This window comes from Hyla sarda, chromosome 1, assembly GCF_029499605.1.
Source record: "Hyla sarda isolate aHylSar1 chromosome 1, aHylSar1.hap1, whole genome shotgun sequence".
Taxonomy (NCBI): domain Eukaryota; kingdom Metazoa; phylum Chordata; class Amphibia; order Anura; family Hylidae; genus Hyla; species Hyla sarda.
The window spans coordinates 356,150,051-356,167,594 of NC_079189.1; the positions used below are offsets into that span (position 1 = coordinate 356,150,051).

The 17,544-nt window shown below is 40.9% G+C and overlaps 1 protein-coding gene across 3 annotated transcripts in view; it reads right to left on the reverse strand.

Annotated features, from left to right (window-relative positions):
- Positions 1-17,544, reverse strand: part of KDM4C (lysine demethylase 4C) — a 459,478-nt gene that overhangs the window by 130,484 nt on the left and 311,450 nt on the right. For all 3 annotated transcript variants that reach the window (XM_056521848.1, XM_056521837.1, XM_056521858.1), the window contains one exon: positions 3,981-4,036. In XM_056521848.1, coding sequence (XP_056377823.1) covers positions 3,981-4,036 — 56 coding nt within the window. The remainder of the gene's footprint in view (positions 1-3,980; positions 4,037-17,544) is intronic.

A 17,544-nucleotide genomic window follows, 5' to 3' on the forward strand; every position in this document is an offset into this window, starting at 1 on the left:
CTCAGTCGACTTACACTTACTTTGGAGAAAAGTTACTAATACTAGATCTGTCTGTCTAAACTAGAAAGACATATTTGCATGGGCCTAAAGCCATATAACTTATTTTTTTATTTGACCATTCACATTAACAACAAATACATGAATAAAATCAGCATTCAAATCTAACACTAGGGGTACACACAGCAAGCTGATGCTTTCTGTAGCTTACCTGTCTGCTTAGCGGTATGTATAAGGGCAATAAGAGTAACCTCATTTTAATAAAAGGGTGGGTACAAGTAAATTACAGTTTCGATGTAATGTCGAAGCCCAAGATAAAGTAGTACAGAAACAGAAACACGATGCACAGCAAAGTTCTGTATTCAGTTCCACTGTCTCTCTTTGATCTCAAGGAGATAGAGCTGTATACCAATTCCTAGTGACTGAAATTATGTTTCTATGTTACTTGACTTCCTTTCATTTTGGCTACTATAAGGGTATGTTTATACGGGTAGATTTATTTCCGGGTTTCCCGCTGCGTATTTGAAAGTGGCGGAAAATCCGCCGCAAGCCCTACTGAAGTCAATAGGGTCTGCAGCCCATTTTCTGCAGCGCCCCCTTTCAAATACGCAGCGGGAAACCCGCAAATAACTCCACCCGTATGAATGTATCATAAAGCACACAGATCTTGCCACACTGCTCCAAACTATTTTGGAAATAATGAATAAATACAGCACTAAACTATTTCTCTGAGGGTAAATGCTATTTCCCGCAAAACAATGTATTATTAAGTCATTGCAGCAATGCCTGTACCATCATAACATCTTGTTTGTTTAACATTTTAGATCCTGCGGTCAAAGTTTACTAATGAAACTGAAGGAGTTTAAACGGGTAAAAGGGGCTTCCTGTTACGGCTAGGTGCCCTTGTGATGCAACCAGGGGGTGCCAACAGACAAGATCAACCGAAGTACAGACTAACTAAAAGACAATGCACAAGTAAAATAAACAAAAATTTTAAGGTAAATAATCAATCATTTATTATTTTATTAACTTAAACAATGACATAATTAAAGGGGTACTCCAGTGGTGAAAAAAATATTTTCAAACCAACTGGTGCCAGAAAGTTTAACAGATTTGTAAATTACTTCTATTAAAAAATGTACTTCTCAGCAGCTGTATGCTCCAGAGAAAGTTGTGTAGGTCTTTCCAGTCGGACCACAGTGCTCTCTGCTGCCACCTCAGTCCATGTAAGGAACTGTCCAAAGCAGGAGAGGTTTGCTATGGGGATTTGCTTCTGCTCAGGACAGTTCCTGACATGGACAGAGGTGTCAGCAGAGAGCACTGTGGTCAGAATGGAAAGAACTACACGTTTCCCTTGAGCATAAAGCAGCTGATAAGTACTGGAAGGATTAAGATTTTTAAATAGAAGTAATTTACAAATCTGTTTAACTTTTTTTTGGCACCAGTTGGATTTGAAAATAATTTTATTTTCCACTGGAAAAGTTGTTCGAGTGATCAAACCCGACCAGCTTTTACTATGAGTGTTGTTCCCATCAAGAAAAGCTTTTTAAGTTTGTGGGGTATAGTGAAAGATGTGAAGCCAGACCCTTTTGTTGGCTTAAAAATGGCTTGAAAGTTTTCTTGGGGTTTCTTTGGCTCACAATGTTGCATCATGGTGCACAATGCAACACAAAAACCTTACCAAACCTACTCGAAAAAAAAGCATTAAAAAAAAAAAAGCATGTAAAAAAAATTAAAAATAAATATGCCAGATATCTGAATTCAACACATTTGTAATAACCCATTTAAAAACCATTGAGTGTCCTATCATGAGCTTGATAACTTTTTTTAATCCTTTTTGTTTTAATCCTCCCAGTTTACTCCCCATATCATGATAAACCACCGCCTGCCTTTATTTTCCTTTTTTTTTTGTTTTCTACCTTGTGTTCTGTATCTTCTGCTTAGTCAGCTTCACAGACTGGGAAGGGACGTTACTCAACAAGTGTGACTTTACCTGAAGCCATACAGGGGAAAACTTTTTCACGCACTACATACAGCCAAGAGCAGTTCAGTGTGAGATGGCTGTAACCCCCCCCCCCCCCCCCTTTAGCACTGAGCTCTACAGTGTGTTAGCTCTGCCCAGCAACTTAAAAAGGGAGCAGAAATATTCAGCACAATATTCAGCACTATGTACTAAAGGCATGATGACTTTACAGTTTAGCTCAACTAGGGAAAGAAAATTGTCCCGGCATAGGCTTCTTCAATGCTCGTAGTGACTATTATATACATGTGAATGTATTACAAGAACGCAAGAAGTGTTTCTGCTTTCGTCTTTATCAATTGTAGATACAGTTGATAAAGGCAGAAGGTGAAACGCGCCTTGCGTTCTTGAAATACATTCACATGTATATATTAAATAACTACGAGCATTGGAGAAGCCTGTGCCGGACAATTTTCTTTCTATTGGATTACCTGGGTTCACAAGCACAAAATTACTGCTTGAATGCTGATCATCTAGGGAGCCGACATATTCAGCTCTATACACTGAGATGAGGTCTCACCTGCATTTCCTGACTTTTGTCTCTGCCAGGCTGCTACAGGAGACCATCTGCAAGCAGGACTGCAGGTAGGACCCCTGATGGTCAAACTTTTAGGGGTTAATTTAACACAAAGTTACAAAATTGTATTAAGAAATATATTAGAAAAGTTACTTAAATAAGCTAATCTATAATATATTTATTTTTTATTACTAATGACAGGTACCATTTAAAACATACAATAAATCGCAAAAAGTCTGCTCATAGGGATATGGCTATCAATATATTTAGAACTTAACCCAATCACTGCTGTTCCACTATTTATAGCTGTTAGACAGTATTTTATTTTAGTATTCTATTTATTTTAATATTTTAACAATCTTTTAGTAAAATAATCAAAAACAACACTAGCCACAGCTAAAAAAGAAGTGTAACAGAACCCTTATGCCCCAACTGGGTAGCTCTGTGTTGACTAGACACCATGTGATCCAGACATCTAGAACCGCATCTAATTCTTATGTCCCTTTTCCTTCACAGAAGAGACTCACACAACTTGTTCAAGTGAATTCCAAACACAAACGGATTCCTTTTGGGTGAACAACAGTGTTACATCCCCATGGCAAGTCAAATGGCATTATCACAGGGTCCAGTGACAATCTCTCTTTGGAACAAAGAGATTCCATTGCCCTTCTAAGGCCTCCATAAGTGTTAACTAAGGATGGGGCAGCTTGTAAACACAGATCTCCATTAGATCAGCTACCAACCACCATACCCTGTTCTTATCCCAGCTAAAACACATAACTGCATTTCCTGTTGTGTTACTCTTGTGGAGATACAGTGGGGAACATATGAGGTCACTCAGGGTCCCCCTCCCAAGAGAGCTCATCCTCAACTAGGGTGTCCTTTGGCAGCTCGGGGTCCCCAATGTATCAAGTCCAAATATAACCTTAATTGGATGTTGGGGCCCTGAGACACGCTCTTTGTTGCCACCCTGTATGTCTACCAGATGCAAGGTAGCTAAGGCTACTTTCCCACTGCCGTTGCTCCCAGTCGAGAGCGGCCTTCATAGTCTCTTTTTCCCCCTGACTTTAACAGTCGTTCTCATAACATGGGGCAACGGCAAACAATGGGCCCCGGCAGCTCCCATTTACTTTTAGGGGGGCCACCGGGACCAGTAATAATGGGAGAAAAAGACGTCACATGCTGTAATTTTTCTACATTTATTCTGCCCTGCTCTGCTCTTCCGTCAGCCGTCGCACTGCCGGGCACTAACGGCAGTGTGAAAGGGGTCTTAGACATAAATCCAATGATGGGATACCATATTAATCTACCAAGTAAATATAATTCTTTGTACAAAAAATGACATCCAACAAAGGGCAATTGTATGTTCAGCTCCCATGCCAAATCAAAAAGCAACGTAACAGAGGCTTCACAGAAAGCATTTAGAAAAAGTTACCTGAAACTTACTTATTATCCGTTGTTTGCTTGAGAGCACCCCCTCGTAGACTGCAGAGACAACATTCCTAAAAGGAGAAGATTAAACAAATGAGTGAAGAAAATTCTCTGAATAAAAATTGTGAAAAGTGTGAAATTAAATAATGAAGCCGCCTACCATGTTCATTATTTCTACTAGAACAATTGTTTTCTAATAGGCTCTTTAACAAACCATCGGTTAAGAAAAGTCAATACAGAACAGCTTTCAAAGTCCACAGCAGCTCTGCACTTGTATTTGAGAAGCTTTGTGACACTGGTTTTGTTTATTATAAACTTGTAAGCAGGGTACGACATTAGCAAATACAAAAGATGAACAATTAAAAGAACAATCCCAATTTCTACAACTGCAAATATGTCACTACTCTGAATCAATAGAAATTACATTCCAATAAAAGGTCAGCTACTACTTGTAAAACAATCAATCAATCTAGTAGTGTTTGGCCTTCACTAAACAGAGAACTAGTTAAATGAATGCCACCAGCACAAAGTAAAATGTGAATATTAGACAGATGGATTCCAATGCCAAAAGTGCAAGGTTCTTTCTTTTCTAACTTTTACAAAATTTAGACTATAATGAGGGAGAAAAAGACAAGTCCAAAAAAAAGCAAAAAAAGCTTTTTCTCTCAGGTCATAAAAAAATATATTCTATTTAGTTTAAAATAAAATACCACATATGATAACTGTACAGATAAGGAAGATTATTTACTATTAAATAACAGTCCATGATGCATAAGTTGTTAAAGGGGTACTCTTACTAGATATCTTATCCCCTTTAAAATTCAGGGAATCCATTACAAGGCTTACTAGTATTGGGTAAATACAGAGGTGTAGCTATAGATGTAGCAGTCGCACTGGGGCCCAGGTGCCTAAGGGAGCTCTAAAACAAATCTGCCCCATAAGAGACCAGTATTATAATTGGCATATGAGGCCCTGTTGCAGATTTTGCATCTGGGCCCAGAAGCTACCAGCTACACCTCTGGGTAAATAAAGCCACCAAAATTATTTTATCCATTAAAGGAGTAGTCCAGTTAAGGGCAGGGGGTCTGACCACTAGAACCCCCCATGATCTTGTGTTTGGAGCCCCGGCTCCCCCCATGAATGAAGCTGTGTCATCCACGGCACAAAGCACCGGACGAAACATCCCCTCCATGCATCTCTATGGGAGAGCCGGATATGCATGGAGGGGGCATGTTTTTTGCACCACCAATGTACTTTGTAATAACATCTCTTATTATATCATAAAATACAAAGCTAAACAGAAAAAAAAATATTTGTGGGGCAAAAAAACAAACAAAAAAACAGCAGTTACCAAAATTGTGTAGGTCCATACAATAAAAATGATACCCAATTTATATTAGGAAAACAAAGGATCGGATCCAGCTCTTGCGAAGATAAAAGACTGTATTTATTCCAAAATGAAATAATACAGGAACACAAGGTAACAAATAAAGGAACGGTCCAGCACGGTAAGTGACGCGTTTCAAGCACAAGGCGCGCTTGTAACGCGTCACGTGTGTTCCTGGGCTGTGTCATTTTGGAATAAATACAGTCTTATTTTCGCAATAGCAGGATCCGGTCCCTTGTTTTCCTATTGCTGCGCTGTTGCAGTCCAGCACCTGGATCCGTGCTCCATCTGTCCAGGGCAGGGTAAGCTGGACTTACATTCACAGTCCAATTTATGTTAGGAGTACGTTCACACGTACAGGATCCTGCACAGGTTTGATGTGCAGGATTTGTAACTGCCGATTAGAAACTGTGCTCAGTCATATAGTTTACATTGAAATCTGCAGCAGAAAATCCTGTGCATCAAATCTGCGTACGTGAACGTACCCTAGGTTTTGTTTTATTTTACTACTTTAAAAAAAATTACTTTTTGTACAAAAATGAATATGCTTAAAATTGTATGTAGTAAAACCAGCTCACCCCTCAAATGCCACCAGCCACGCCCAGGATTCAGCCTGGACAATGCTGGTAAGCAACTTATTGAAAAACAAAGAATATCCAGTGCAGCAGAAGCTCGAATGCATAGGTTTATTATCGATACAGCAACATCCAGGAAGGAAGACAGCAGTGATGAGTTTCGATCGTCTAAGCGATCTTAGTCAATTTAGTTATACTTTGTATGACTAAGATTGCTTAAATGATCGAAACGCGTCACTGCTGTCTTACTTCCTGTATGTTGCTGTATCGATAATAAACCTATGCATTCGAGCTTCTGCTGCGCTGGATATTCTTTGTTTTTCAATATGCTTACAATTGTCCTCTTCGGACCCTATAACTTATTTTACCGTATACAGGGATGTATGAGGCTCATTTTTTGCATCATATGTATTTTTTTTTTTATTTTTTTTTATCAGTACCATTTTTGTTTTGATGGGACTCTGTTTTAAAAAAAAAAAAATTCTGATATTTGAAGTGACCAAAAAATGCAATTCTGGATTATTATATATATATATATACACTTTTTTTTTTTACAAGTACGTCATTAATTTTGCGGTTTAATTAACATATTTTAAATTATTTGGACATTTATGCATTCAGTGATAACTGCATTTTACATAATTGTATTTTGAAAAAATGGGAAGGGGTGTATTAAAACTTTTATTAGAGAGGGGGCTTATTCAGTTTTTAACTTCTTAAAAAAACATTTTTTTTTATCTTTTACATTTTCTTCTTAGATTGTATACACTGTTCAATGCTGTGCTATAGCACAGCATCGATCAGTGTTATTTGTACTCCATTGCTTCAGGCTGCAATGGCTTCCCGCAGCATTAGATCGGCGTTCGGATGGTGAGAAGACCTGTAATTACACATCAGCAGAAGTGGATTGCCGCTCTGAGTCAAACTATAGGGGTCCATCATCAGCAGATCCGCAGCGTCAAATACTTTGTGGATCCGCCTGTGTGAACGAGCCCTTAGGCTGGAAGCAGGAAAAGAGAAGGTACTTTTCCCCAACCAAGTATTCCTAAAACAGGACAGTCCCTTTAAACATATGCCAAAAAGCTTGTTTTGCTGTGCTTATAACCTACGAAACACAAAATAAAAGCTTTTTTTTATTTCTCTCACAACTTTATAGACTAGTAAGCAGAAAAAGTGGAGAAGATGCATGTTAAGTCACAGCTGACACTTTCTCCAGTGCAAAAATAAAATTATGATTGCCTGACCTTGAGCAGATCCTGAAGTGAATGTTCTGATATACAACAAGATCATCTGCTACCATATTTCAAGCACACACTGAATACCTATTGTGCTGTGCAGCTGCTGTGTAGCCTGTTCTTAGAATAATAAGAGCGAAGATCCAGCCATTATTTCAAGTATTAGATAGGAAAGAAATACCAGCACCTCTGTATTTTTGATTCTTTTGATGTCAAATGAAACTCCACACAGTAAAATATGTGAAAAATAATAGTCACATCCAGAAATAAAATAGTGGGTTAAAGACTGAAATGCACACAAAAGGCAAAAAAATAAAAAAAATTATCTTATGCGCATCCTAGTTCAGTTTTGATACATTTTAGAGAAAGTTCCATAGTTAATACTAAGGCTGCTTTCACACTATAAAAATACCTCCGTTATAAACACCTGTTATAAAAACCCTGGAAATCGGCCGTTAGAAAATCCCATTATAGTCTATGGGATTTTTCCAATAAACGCTTTAACCCGTCATTGCCCATTATTAATAACGGCCGTTATTTTGTGACAGGCGATAGTAACGAGAGGAATAGTGCATGCCTAAAAACATTAATTCACCATCAAATTGTAACCTTTCAACTAGTTTCAAGGTTAGATTGCCTGTGTCTCAGAAAAATGAGCGCCCAAGTATTTTGAACGTAGAGTACAAAACAAGCTGTATTAACCTGGTGTATATATGGTTCATTTACAGAACCAGTGTTAAGTTAAACTATGCAGCTGGATTGAAAAGGAAAGACTTAAAAGGGTACTACCCCCTTTTAACGTAACTTTATTCTTTCATGAGTTATTTACAAGTTTCTGACCACTTATAAAATGTGTTCAATGTGCTGCCCATTGTGTTGGATTGCCATTGCAACCCTCTTCTCCCACTCTTCTCAGTTTACGAAGAAGATTTTGTTCAGTGATGAGGCAAACTTTTATGTGAATGGTGAAGTTAAACAAAACCCCCGCTATTGGTCTGACACTAACCCACATTGGATAGATCCCTCCAAGACTGTTGGAACACAAAAATTGATGGTATGGTTTGGTATATGGGGTACAAACATAGTGGGGCCATTCTTCATCAATGGAAACCTCAAGGCCACTGGATATGCGAAATTGCTACATGATGATGTGTTTCCCACTTTATGCACTGAAGCTGGCACGTTCCCTGAGTTTTTCCAGCAAGATGGTGCACCACCACATTATGGGTGTCAGGTCCGAGCATTCCTAGATGAACAGTTTCCTGGAAAGTGGATTGGTCATCGTGAGCCAGTTGAATGGACCCCCAAGGTCTCCCGATCTGACCCCCTTAGACTTTTATCTTTGGGGTCATCTGAAGGCAATTGTCTATGCTGTGAAGATATGAGATGTGCAGCACCTGAAACTACAGATACTGGAAGCCTGTGCTAGCATTTATCCTGCGGTGTTGCTATCAGTGTGTGAAGAGTGTGAGAAGAGGGTTGCATTGACAATCCAACATAATGGGCAGCACATTGAACACATTTTATAAGTGGTCAGAAACTTGTAAATAACTCATGAAAGAATAAAGTTACGTTAAAACCAAGCACATCATTGTTTTTCTTGTGAAATTCCCAATAAGTTTGATGTGTCACATGACCCTCTTCCTATTGAGAAAACAAAAGTTGGATTCAAAATGGCCGACTTCAAAATGGTCGCCATGGTCACCACCCATCTTGAAAAGTTTCCCCCCCCTCACATATACTAATGTGCTACAAACAGGAAGTTAATATCCCCAACCATTCCCATTTTATAAGGTGTATTCATATAAATGGCCCACCCTGTACATAGTCATCATGTCTCCTCACATAGACATGAATGGAGGGGGTGTGACCACTGTGGTTCCCAGTCATCAGTCACGGAGCGGGTGCCATGCCACAGATCACTGGGGTGCCGCGCCATAGATCGCAGGGGGTCCTATCGGCCGGATCCCCGGGACTAGAAATCTTATACCCTATGTTTTGGATAAGATGTTTAGAGGCAGAGTACCACTTTTAAAATATTACGCTAAAAAAAACATGTTTCATGAGAACTTTCCTATTAACAGAAAACAGCAATAAGGATTTTCCTTGGCTTTATTTATCTCTATGAAAAGTTGCTGCTCATGTTGGATAACATTCTAGATAGAAATAGGGAACTTCTTGTTAATGAAAGTTAGGGCCCATGGAAACCCTTTCAAGTAAGCAATATATACTAAAAGGGAAACGGTCTTCTCCAGATCATTGATTTCTCTTGATCATCTTTGAGATTTTTCTACATCTTAATTAGAGTCACCTTTGATAAATTCAGCTGAGTGGACAGGATTTAGAAAGACATGCCCTGTCTATAAAGGTATCACAGCTGATAATGCATGTTAGAGCAAAAACCAAGCCATGATGGGGGAAATAACTGCCTGTAGAGCTCAGAGACAGGATTGTGTGTTGGCACAGATCTGGAAAAGGGTATAAAAAAACATTTCTTCTGCACTGAAAGTTCCCAAGAGTAAAAGCCTACCTAAGTTTACAAAAAAAAAGCACCTAAAGGACTCTCAGACTGTTAACAACAAGATTCTCTAGTGTGAAGAAACTAAGATTAACGATTATATCCAAGTGTCATGTCTGGAAGAAACCAAGCAATGCTCACGCCCTGCTCAATGCCATCCCTACAGTGAATTAAGGTAGTGGCAGCATCGGGGCGTGAGTTGGCGGTTGAGATGAGCGGTCTCATGCTTTAAGTGCTCCCGCTTAGAACCTGCTTTTTACTTATGCTGAGCAGAATCCTGGAGTCCCTTACGGTGGTAACCCGTTCTAGGTTCCGAAATACGGCCCCTAAAACCAATCCTACTAAAGGGAAGGTCCGTACAGTGGTCGAAAAGCTGCAAGATTATGCCCGCTCAAACAAGATGGCGCCGGGCAGGCCGCAGCACACTCCTCTACCTCAGCTGTAGCTGCGCGGGAAGCTTCCTCGCTGGAGGGGCTGCAGGACTCCCTGCTACAGGCTATACATGCCTGCAAAACCTCCCAAACAGGGAAGATGGAGAAGGTTAAGATAGATGTGGGCCTATTGAGACAAGATCTCCAGAACCTCGGTGACCGGGTCACTGAGACAGAGGCGCGGATCTCATCATTGAGGACACTGTTGACCCCCCCCCCCAATCCCTGCCTCCCTCACCACTGTGCAGGAACAGCTTGAACTGGCCATGCAAAAGAGCGATGATTTAGAAAATAGACTGCGCAGGAATAACAAGAGGGTAATTGGCTTACCCGAGCAGGCGGAGGGCCAGAATCTGGGGAGTTTCGTGGAGGGGTGGATCAAAGACCCGTTCCCCGAGGTGTCCTTCACTGCGTTCGTGGTCGAACGCGACCATCGTGTGCCTTCTAGACCACCGGTAACCAGGGGCACCGACGTGTCTGCCGCTAGCCAGGCTCTTGAACTGCAATGCCCGCGATCTGATACTCTGCTCTGCGCGAAGACTGCCGGAGAGTACCTTCAATGCTAGCAGGGTCTCCATATTTCCGGACTTCTCCTCTGACCTGCAATGCCGCAGAGCTACTGTACTTTTACATATATCAGAGCCCAGCTGAGGGAGAAGGCGTTCCCTTACTCCATGGCTTACCCTGCCCACTTGCAGGCGTTTGAATGCCATATTCTTCTCTACACCTCAAGAAGCGGATGACTGGCTGAATAGGAAACGGAGAGTTTCCTGTTTGGTGCTGGACTATGGAGCCTACCCTGAGTGACCCTTTACGATTATCACGGATTCACCTGTCTAGATGTGCTCCTGCAGGATTCCTTTGCTGACACTGATTGCAGCCTCTGTTCTTCCATGTTAAAACACTTTTTTCTTTTGGGAACTAGTTGAGACTGCGCTGACTCTTTGGGATGTTTGGACTTGAGCTGGTCAGGTACAAAGTCCACCCCCATGGCGGCCCATCACCTGTCCTTTGGCCCCCTCCACTCCAAATTCGGATCCTCTCCCCTTCCCAGTTGGGCGGGCTCACCTTTCCTCCCTGACCCCTTGAAGAACTCGGATGAGACCGCAACAACATGACTAGATTTCCCCTTCTCCCCCCTCACTTGTCTCCCGTGCTCCCTCCCCCCCTCTATATTCCCTCTCACACAACCAAACCTTCCCCCTTCTATACCCTCCCCTGCTTCCTACCCCCTATTTAGCCCCCTGCTTTCACCTCAATGGGTTGGGGCAACCCTCTGAACGCTATGCAGAATCGGGGTACATTTGGACTTCTGGACATCGGTAACATATTTTATGTACCTTACTGATGCGGTGTGGGGAGGCCCTTATCATATAGACTGTACATGGGTTCTACCCCTTTGGATATGTACTCTCTGATTATGGGGTACTCTGTTGAGATTTTTGCTTGTCCCATTGTTAATCCCTGGTTTTCCTTCCTTCTTAATTTCCTTGTCTCTTATTTATCTTCTTCCCCTTGTATGCCTTCCTTTCTCCTTTTTATCCTTTTCCCCTATTTTTCTCTCCCCCCCTCTTTTCCTTTCTCCTCTTCCCTTTTTCTCCCTTCTGTTTTCCCCTCAACCCTGTCCCCTCCCAATGGCCTACTTTCCTTCCTTTAGTGCTTCCCCCTTTTCAGGTAATCCTTGTTCACTGTATGGTCCATCTCTCTTTTACCTGTAACCTCCATGGGTCTTTAATGTTTCTCAGGGACTTCTCAACTTAAATGTATTAGCAGGTTATCCTCACTAGATTGAGCTGTTGCTCTACTGATGGTTCCTTTACACAGTTACTGTTATTTTAGTTACTTCTTGTTAACTTTTGTGTCCCACGCATAGGTGGGTGTACTGTTTTATGCTTGTTTGTTTCCAGCATCCCTCCACTTCTAGTTTACACTACTCAAGGTCTTATGCACATTTAATGTCATATTATTTGCTGTTTCTTCTATATTTTAGACAGGCACTGAATTCTTTTTATTTCCAGTTTTATATCATGGCGGATCTTAGGTTGATGTCCTGGAATATCCGCCGACATATTGTCACCCTACAGGAAACACCCCTCACTCCGGATAGGGCTAGTCACCTGTCCCGTCCCTGGGTCCAGTGGTCCTTGCACTCCTACCACATCTGTTTCTCCAGTGGTGCTACAGTTATTGTTAGTCGTATGGTGAGGTGGGAGTCGGTTACCGTCCGCAAGGACCCTTCAGGCCGGTATATCTTTTTGAACAATGTCCAGTTTGTATTCTTATTTATTTATAATCTCCCTCCGGCCTCTATGGAAATATTGCATCTTGCTGTCATGTTTGCCGCAGGGTACCAGTCAGCTCGAGTCCTCTGTATGGGAGAAGTTAATTTGGTCCCATACCCCCAAATGGATACACACAGCCCCAGGGGAATACCCCTCCTCTCATCTGCTGATGGTAGAACTTCTCCCCTTACAGTTTTTTCTTGAGTTGGGATGGATAGATGTTTGTCAACAGAGTTATCCTTTGGTTAAGCAATATTCATGTCATACGTTGGGTAGGAACACGCTGTCCAGAATTTACCTTGCTTGTGGTAACTTGCTCTTATACTCTCAGGTCTCGGAGATCTCTTATGAGCCCCGGACTATCCCAGATCATTCCCTTCTGTTGCTTGATATCTCCTTGGCCAATTCAGGTAAACCACTTAATTGGAGGATTCACCCTTTTTGATTAGATCTCATTGGGCCCAACAGCCGGATCCCTGATCAGCTGCAGGTTTTCCTTCAGGCTAAATTACCAGGAGGGTCACTTATGTTGATCTGGGAGATGCTTAAGGCATACCTAAGGGAATGTCTCAGGTCGAATATTTCCTTTATTAAAAAGTCTTCCTCTAGACGTGAGGAAGAGTTGGCTCAAAGTTGTTCAGACCTGGAGGCCCGCTATGTTACAGATCTGTCTGAGGTTAACAAAATTGCCTGGCTCATTGAGGACCGTCAGTATATGCCGCATCTCTATGAAAAAGCGAACAGAAAGTTATTTTACTCTATACAATTTTACTTTGAACATGGGAACCAGTCCAGTAAATTACTGGCGCATATTGTGCATCAAAATTCATCTGATAGCCCTCGGTTTTTCCTCTTTTATGCTAACCTTTACTCTTCTCAGGTACATTATGATGCAGATCAGCTCCACTCCTATCCTGTTAGTTTAAAGGGTACTTCTCATCAAAAAAAACTTTTGATATATTATAGATTAATGTATGCAGAATAACTTTACAATTGCATGTTATTAAAAATATGCTTCTTTCTATTTAATTTTCCACTTTGAAGAAATGACCACTAGGGGTCTCCCTACCAGTCCTGGCAGCAAGCATTTCAGACTCATGCTGGAGTCCTAAACACTACAAGCTGCCAGTCTGCTTTGTTCACAAAGGAGAACACTCAGAGCTGCCAGCCTGCTTTGTTCACAAAGGAGAACACTCAGATCTGCCAGCCTGTTTGTTCACAGTCTGTTTGGCTGTGAACAAAGCAGGCTGGCAGCTCTGAGTGTTTAGGACTTCAGCATGAGTCAGAAATGCTTGCTGACAGGACTGATCGGGAAAAATACAATAGAAAGAAGCATATTTTTCATTAACATGCTATTGGAAAGTTATTCAACATTCATTAATCTAAAATATATCAAAAGTTTATTTGATGAGAGGTACCCTTTAACCTCCGTTGTATGTAAGTTGATTGAGGGTTTTCTAAGAGAAGCTATTTTGGAGTATCTTGATAAAAATAAATGTATGACTCCATATCAGCATGGCTTTAAAGAGGGATCGGTCCTGTCAAACTAACCTGATAAGCTTTTATGAGGAGGTGAGCTCCAGACTGGATCAGGTGGAATTGCTGAATGTCGTATATCTGGATTTTTCCAAAGCATTTGATACGGTGCAACATAAAAGATTGGTGCATAAAATGAGAAGGATTGGGCTGGGGGAGAATGTGTGTAAGTGGGTAAGTAACTGGCTCATTGATAGGAAACAAAGGGTGGTTATTAATGGTACCGATTCTGATTGGGTGACTGTTACTAGTGGGGTACTACAGGGGTCAGTCTTAGTTCCTATTCAATTTAATATATTCATTAATAACCGTGTAGAGGGGTTGAATAGTAAAGTAGCAATCTTTGCAGATGATACTAAACTCTGTAAAGCGGTAAACACTGAAATCACAGAAAGAAAAATATATATAATAGTAACTTAAAGAAGTGCAAAATAATATTTTCACTGAAGAACACCCTTTATATTAAAATTTAACTTTTATTCTCTACTATTAAAATTATTCAAAGAAAAAAGCCCCGTGCATATATAATCAATTATGATACTCAAGATAAAAGTAACATATCTCCATCAAGTGTACAAGAAGCGTGTGGAGCCCCCAGTCCAACATGAATAAAACAATGGACTGGTAGGATCCCAACACACAATTTCCGGTTACACACCAAGAAAATTTCAAATGCACACACAAATAATAGTTGCTATTTGAAGAAAAAACAACTCTCAACGCATTTCACCCTGCTATTATCGGGGATCCTCAGGAGAGACACCGGACAAATACAATATATCAATGCAAAATGACAGATTGAAACTTAAGCATCATCTGGGACAATACCCAAAACATATATTAGATGTGCTCAGTGCAATTAAAGATAAACAGACGCTCCCACAATGGAGCACTCACGAGACCCCGCGTCTATGATGATCAGATGGAGGCTCGGTCTGACTCACAATCACTGGTTTAAATACAGCTAGATGGCGCCAAAATGAAATAGAAGGCGGCGTTTTCCTACCATCTTAGTACTCGCCTTGCATCTGCGCAGACGTCCCGCCGAGGCTCCGTAGACTACGAAGCATCGGAGGTGTATGTATGACAACTTCCGGTCCGGCAGAGACGTCCACACAGGCGTCATAAGCAATGCCGATACAGATACCGGAGCTGTCCACAGCTATTGTTCGCTGGGCTGCGCATGCGCCCAATTGTACAGGCGCTATACTAGATACGAGGTTAGTAACGATATAAGTTATTAGACATATGGATCCCAATTAGAGATATACCATGATAGTATAACAATATAAAATAATAAGCAATATTAATATTACATTTCAATATAGGACCAAAACATCTAAATAATAACCCAATTAAGATAAATTACATGATAGGCCAGTAGGGACACATGATTTATTATTTAAACAACCAGGTGTATGAAAATGGAAAAAGAAATTTAAAGAAAAATTAAACAAAGTCAAACCGAACAATTAATTAATAGTGCACTCTATCATGAAGGCACTATCAGCCTTCCATGATTTTACCTGAGTCATGGCATTTGGGGAGAAGTCCACCACAAAGAACAATTGACCGATATTTACCAAATTAATAAAAGGGTCTACATATAGAATACCAATCAGATCTAAGATGTATTATAATGAATAAGATGTCAAACATGAGTGGGCTCTAAATAGAAAGAGACAGCTTAGCCTACTATCCCTTTGGTCTAGTTTGCCCTACTGTCCCTGTGGGAGGTGCTAGCCCACAAGGTGTTAACCCTATATCTAAACTATCCCTTTCGGTCCCACTAGATAATTGGGGCTATATACCCTACTGGTCCCTTGGATGCCCTAGAGACCTAACCACGGAGCACTCGCCCTAATAAGGGCGACCCCGTCCGGAACCTTTCCCTGTTATACCCTACTGCACCCTATTCTATTAGGGGTACGGGAATCGGGGACCGCTATGGAAATTAAAGATAAGGCAAAAAAAAAGGGGAAATTAAGAGAGAGAAAGAAAATAATAAATAAATAGAAACACCCTCCTCATTGTATTAGTAAATCAGTAGACATAAGGATGTGTTCAACATCATTCATATATTAGAAGGTTACTGCTATTTAAGCAAACTATCATGGTGGACATTCCCCCCAAACTTACCACGGCTCATGGCTAGGCGGTTAAGAAATTGGGCTATATTAAATTAGTTATCGGGGTTACTATAATTTCATAGAGATATCCCCTTGCCAGGTATGGTATCCTAATGGTATAATAAAAAATACTACTATTGTGAAGCCAATATGTGATTTACAGAAAGCACGTATAGGTCAATCTCTCATTGAGACCTTTGGGCTGTTGCGAATCAAACCGATAGATCCACGCAGCCTCCTTACATAGAATTTTCTTATCTAGGTCTCCAAGTCTTTGTGTTGGTCTGATTACTTCCAACACCGAAAATGTTAACGCACTGATATTGCCGGCGTGTACATTATTAATGTGTCGGGCTACCGACGTATCTCGCCCATTCAATGCATCATTAATGTGCTCAAGTACCCGTCTCCTCAGCTCACGTTTTGTCTTGCCAATGTAATCAAGTGGGCATGTACACTGACATAGATAAACTACCCCCCTGGTCTTACAATTGGCAAAGTCTCTTATCTCATATGCTGTTCGTGTCGCCGAGGACACGAGTATAGAGCCAGTTTTAATGTATGAGCAGGCCCTACAATTACCACAAGGATACATTCCCTTTGTGCGTCTACCAAGCCAGCATGTATTAGTTGAGGGGCAAACATAGTGACTATGTACTAGCCGATCTTTGATATTTCGTCCCCTTCTGAAGGTAACAGCTGGTCTGTCATCAAGAAAGGGGGCAATATCAGGATCATTTTTCAAGATCGGCCAGTATCTACCAAGAATCTCATATATCTTGCTCGTTTGGTTGTCATATGTCCCTATTATACTCAATTTTTCGGGACCACTTACTCTTGGTTTAGGGACTAGTAACTGCCCTCTATCTTGATTGCATGCATATTTAAATGACTTACGAAGTAAATTATCAGGATACCCTCTTAGGGCAAATCTATCATACAGATTACGTGCCTGTTTATGAAATTCGTTCTCATTAGAACAGTTACGTCTTACACGCAGATATTGCCCTTTAGGTATACCTCGTCTAAGGGCCGGTGGGTGAAAGCTCGACCATTGTAGCAGACTATTAGTCGACGTTGGCTTACGAAATAAGGATGACATAAGCTTACTGCCTTGCTTGTAGATCCGTAAATCCAAGAAATTAATGGAATCATCATGGATTTCTGAGGTAAATGTAAGACCGATCTCATTAATGTTAATCTGATTCATGAAGGTGTTAAACTCTGAACTTGTGCCTGACCATAAAACAAAAATATCATCGATATAACGGGACCAGAATAAAATATTATTTGACCAATCTAGTGACTCAACCGGAAAAATGATGGTATCCTCCCACCAGCCCAGGAAGAGATTCGCATAAGTGGGGGCACAAGGGCTCCCCATTGCGGTCCCCCTGAGCTGGTGGAAGTACCGTGAGTCAAAAAGAAAAAAATTGTGAGTCAAAATAAATTCAAGCAACTGTAAAATAAAACGGTTATGATGTTG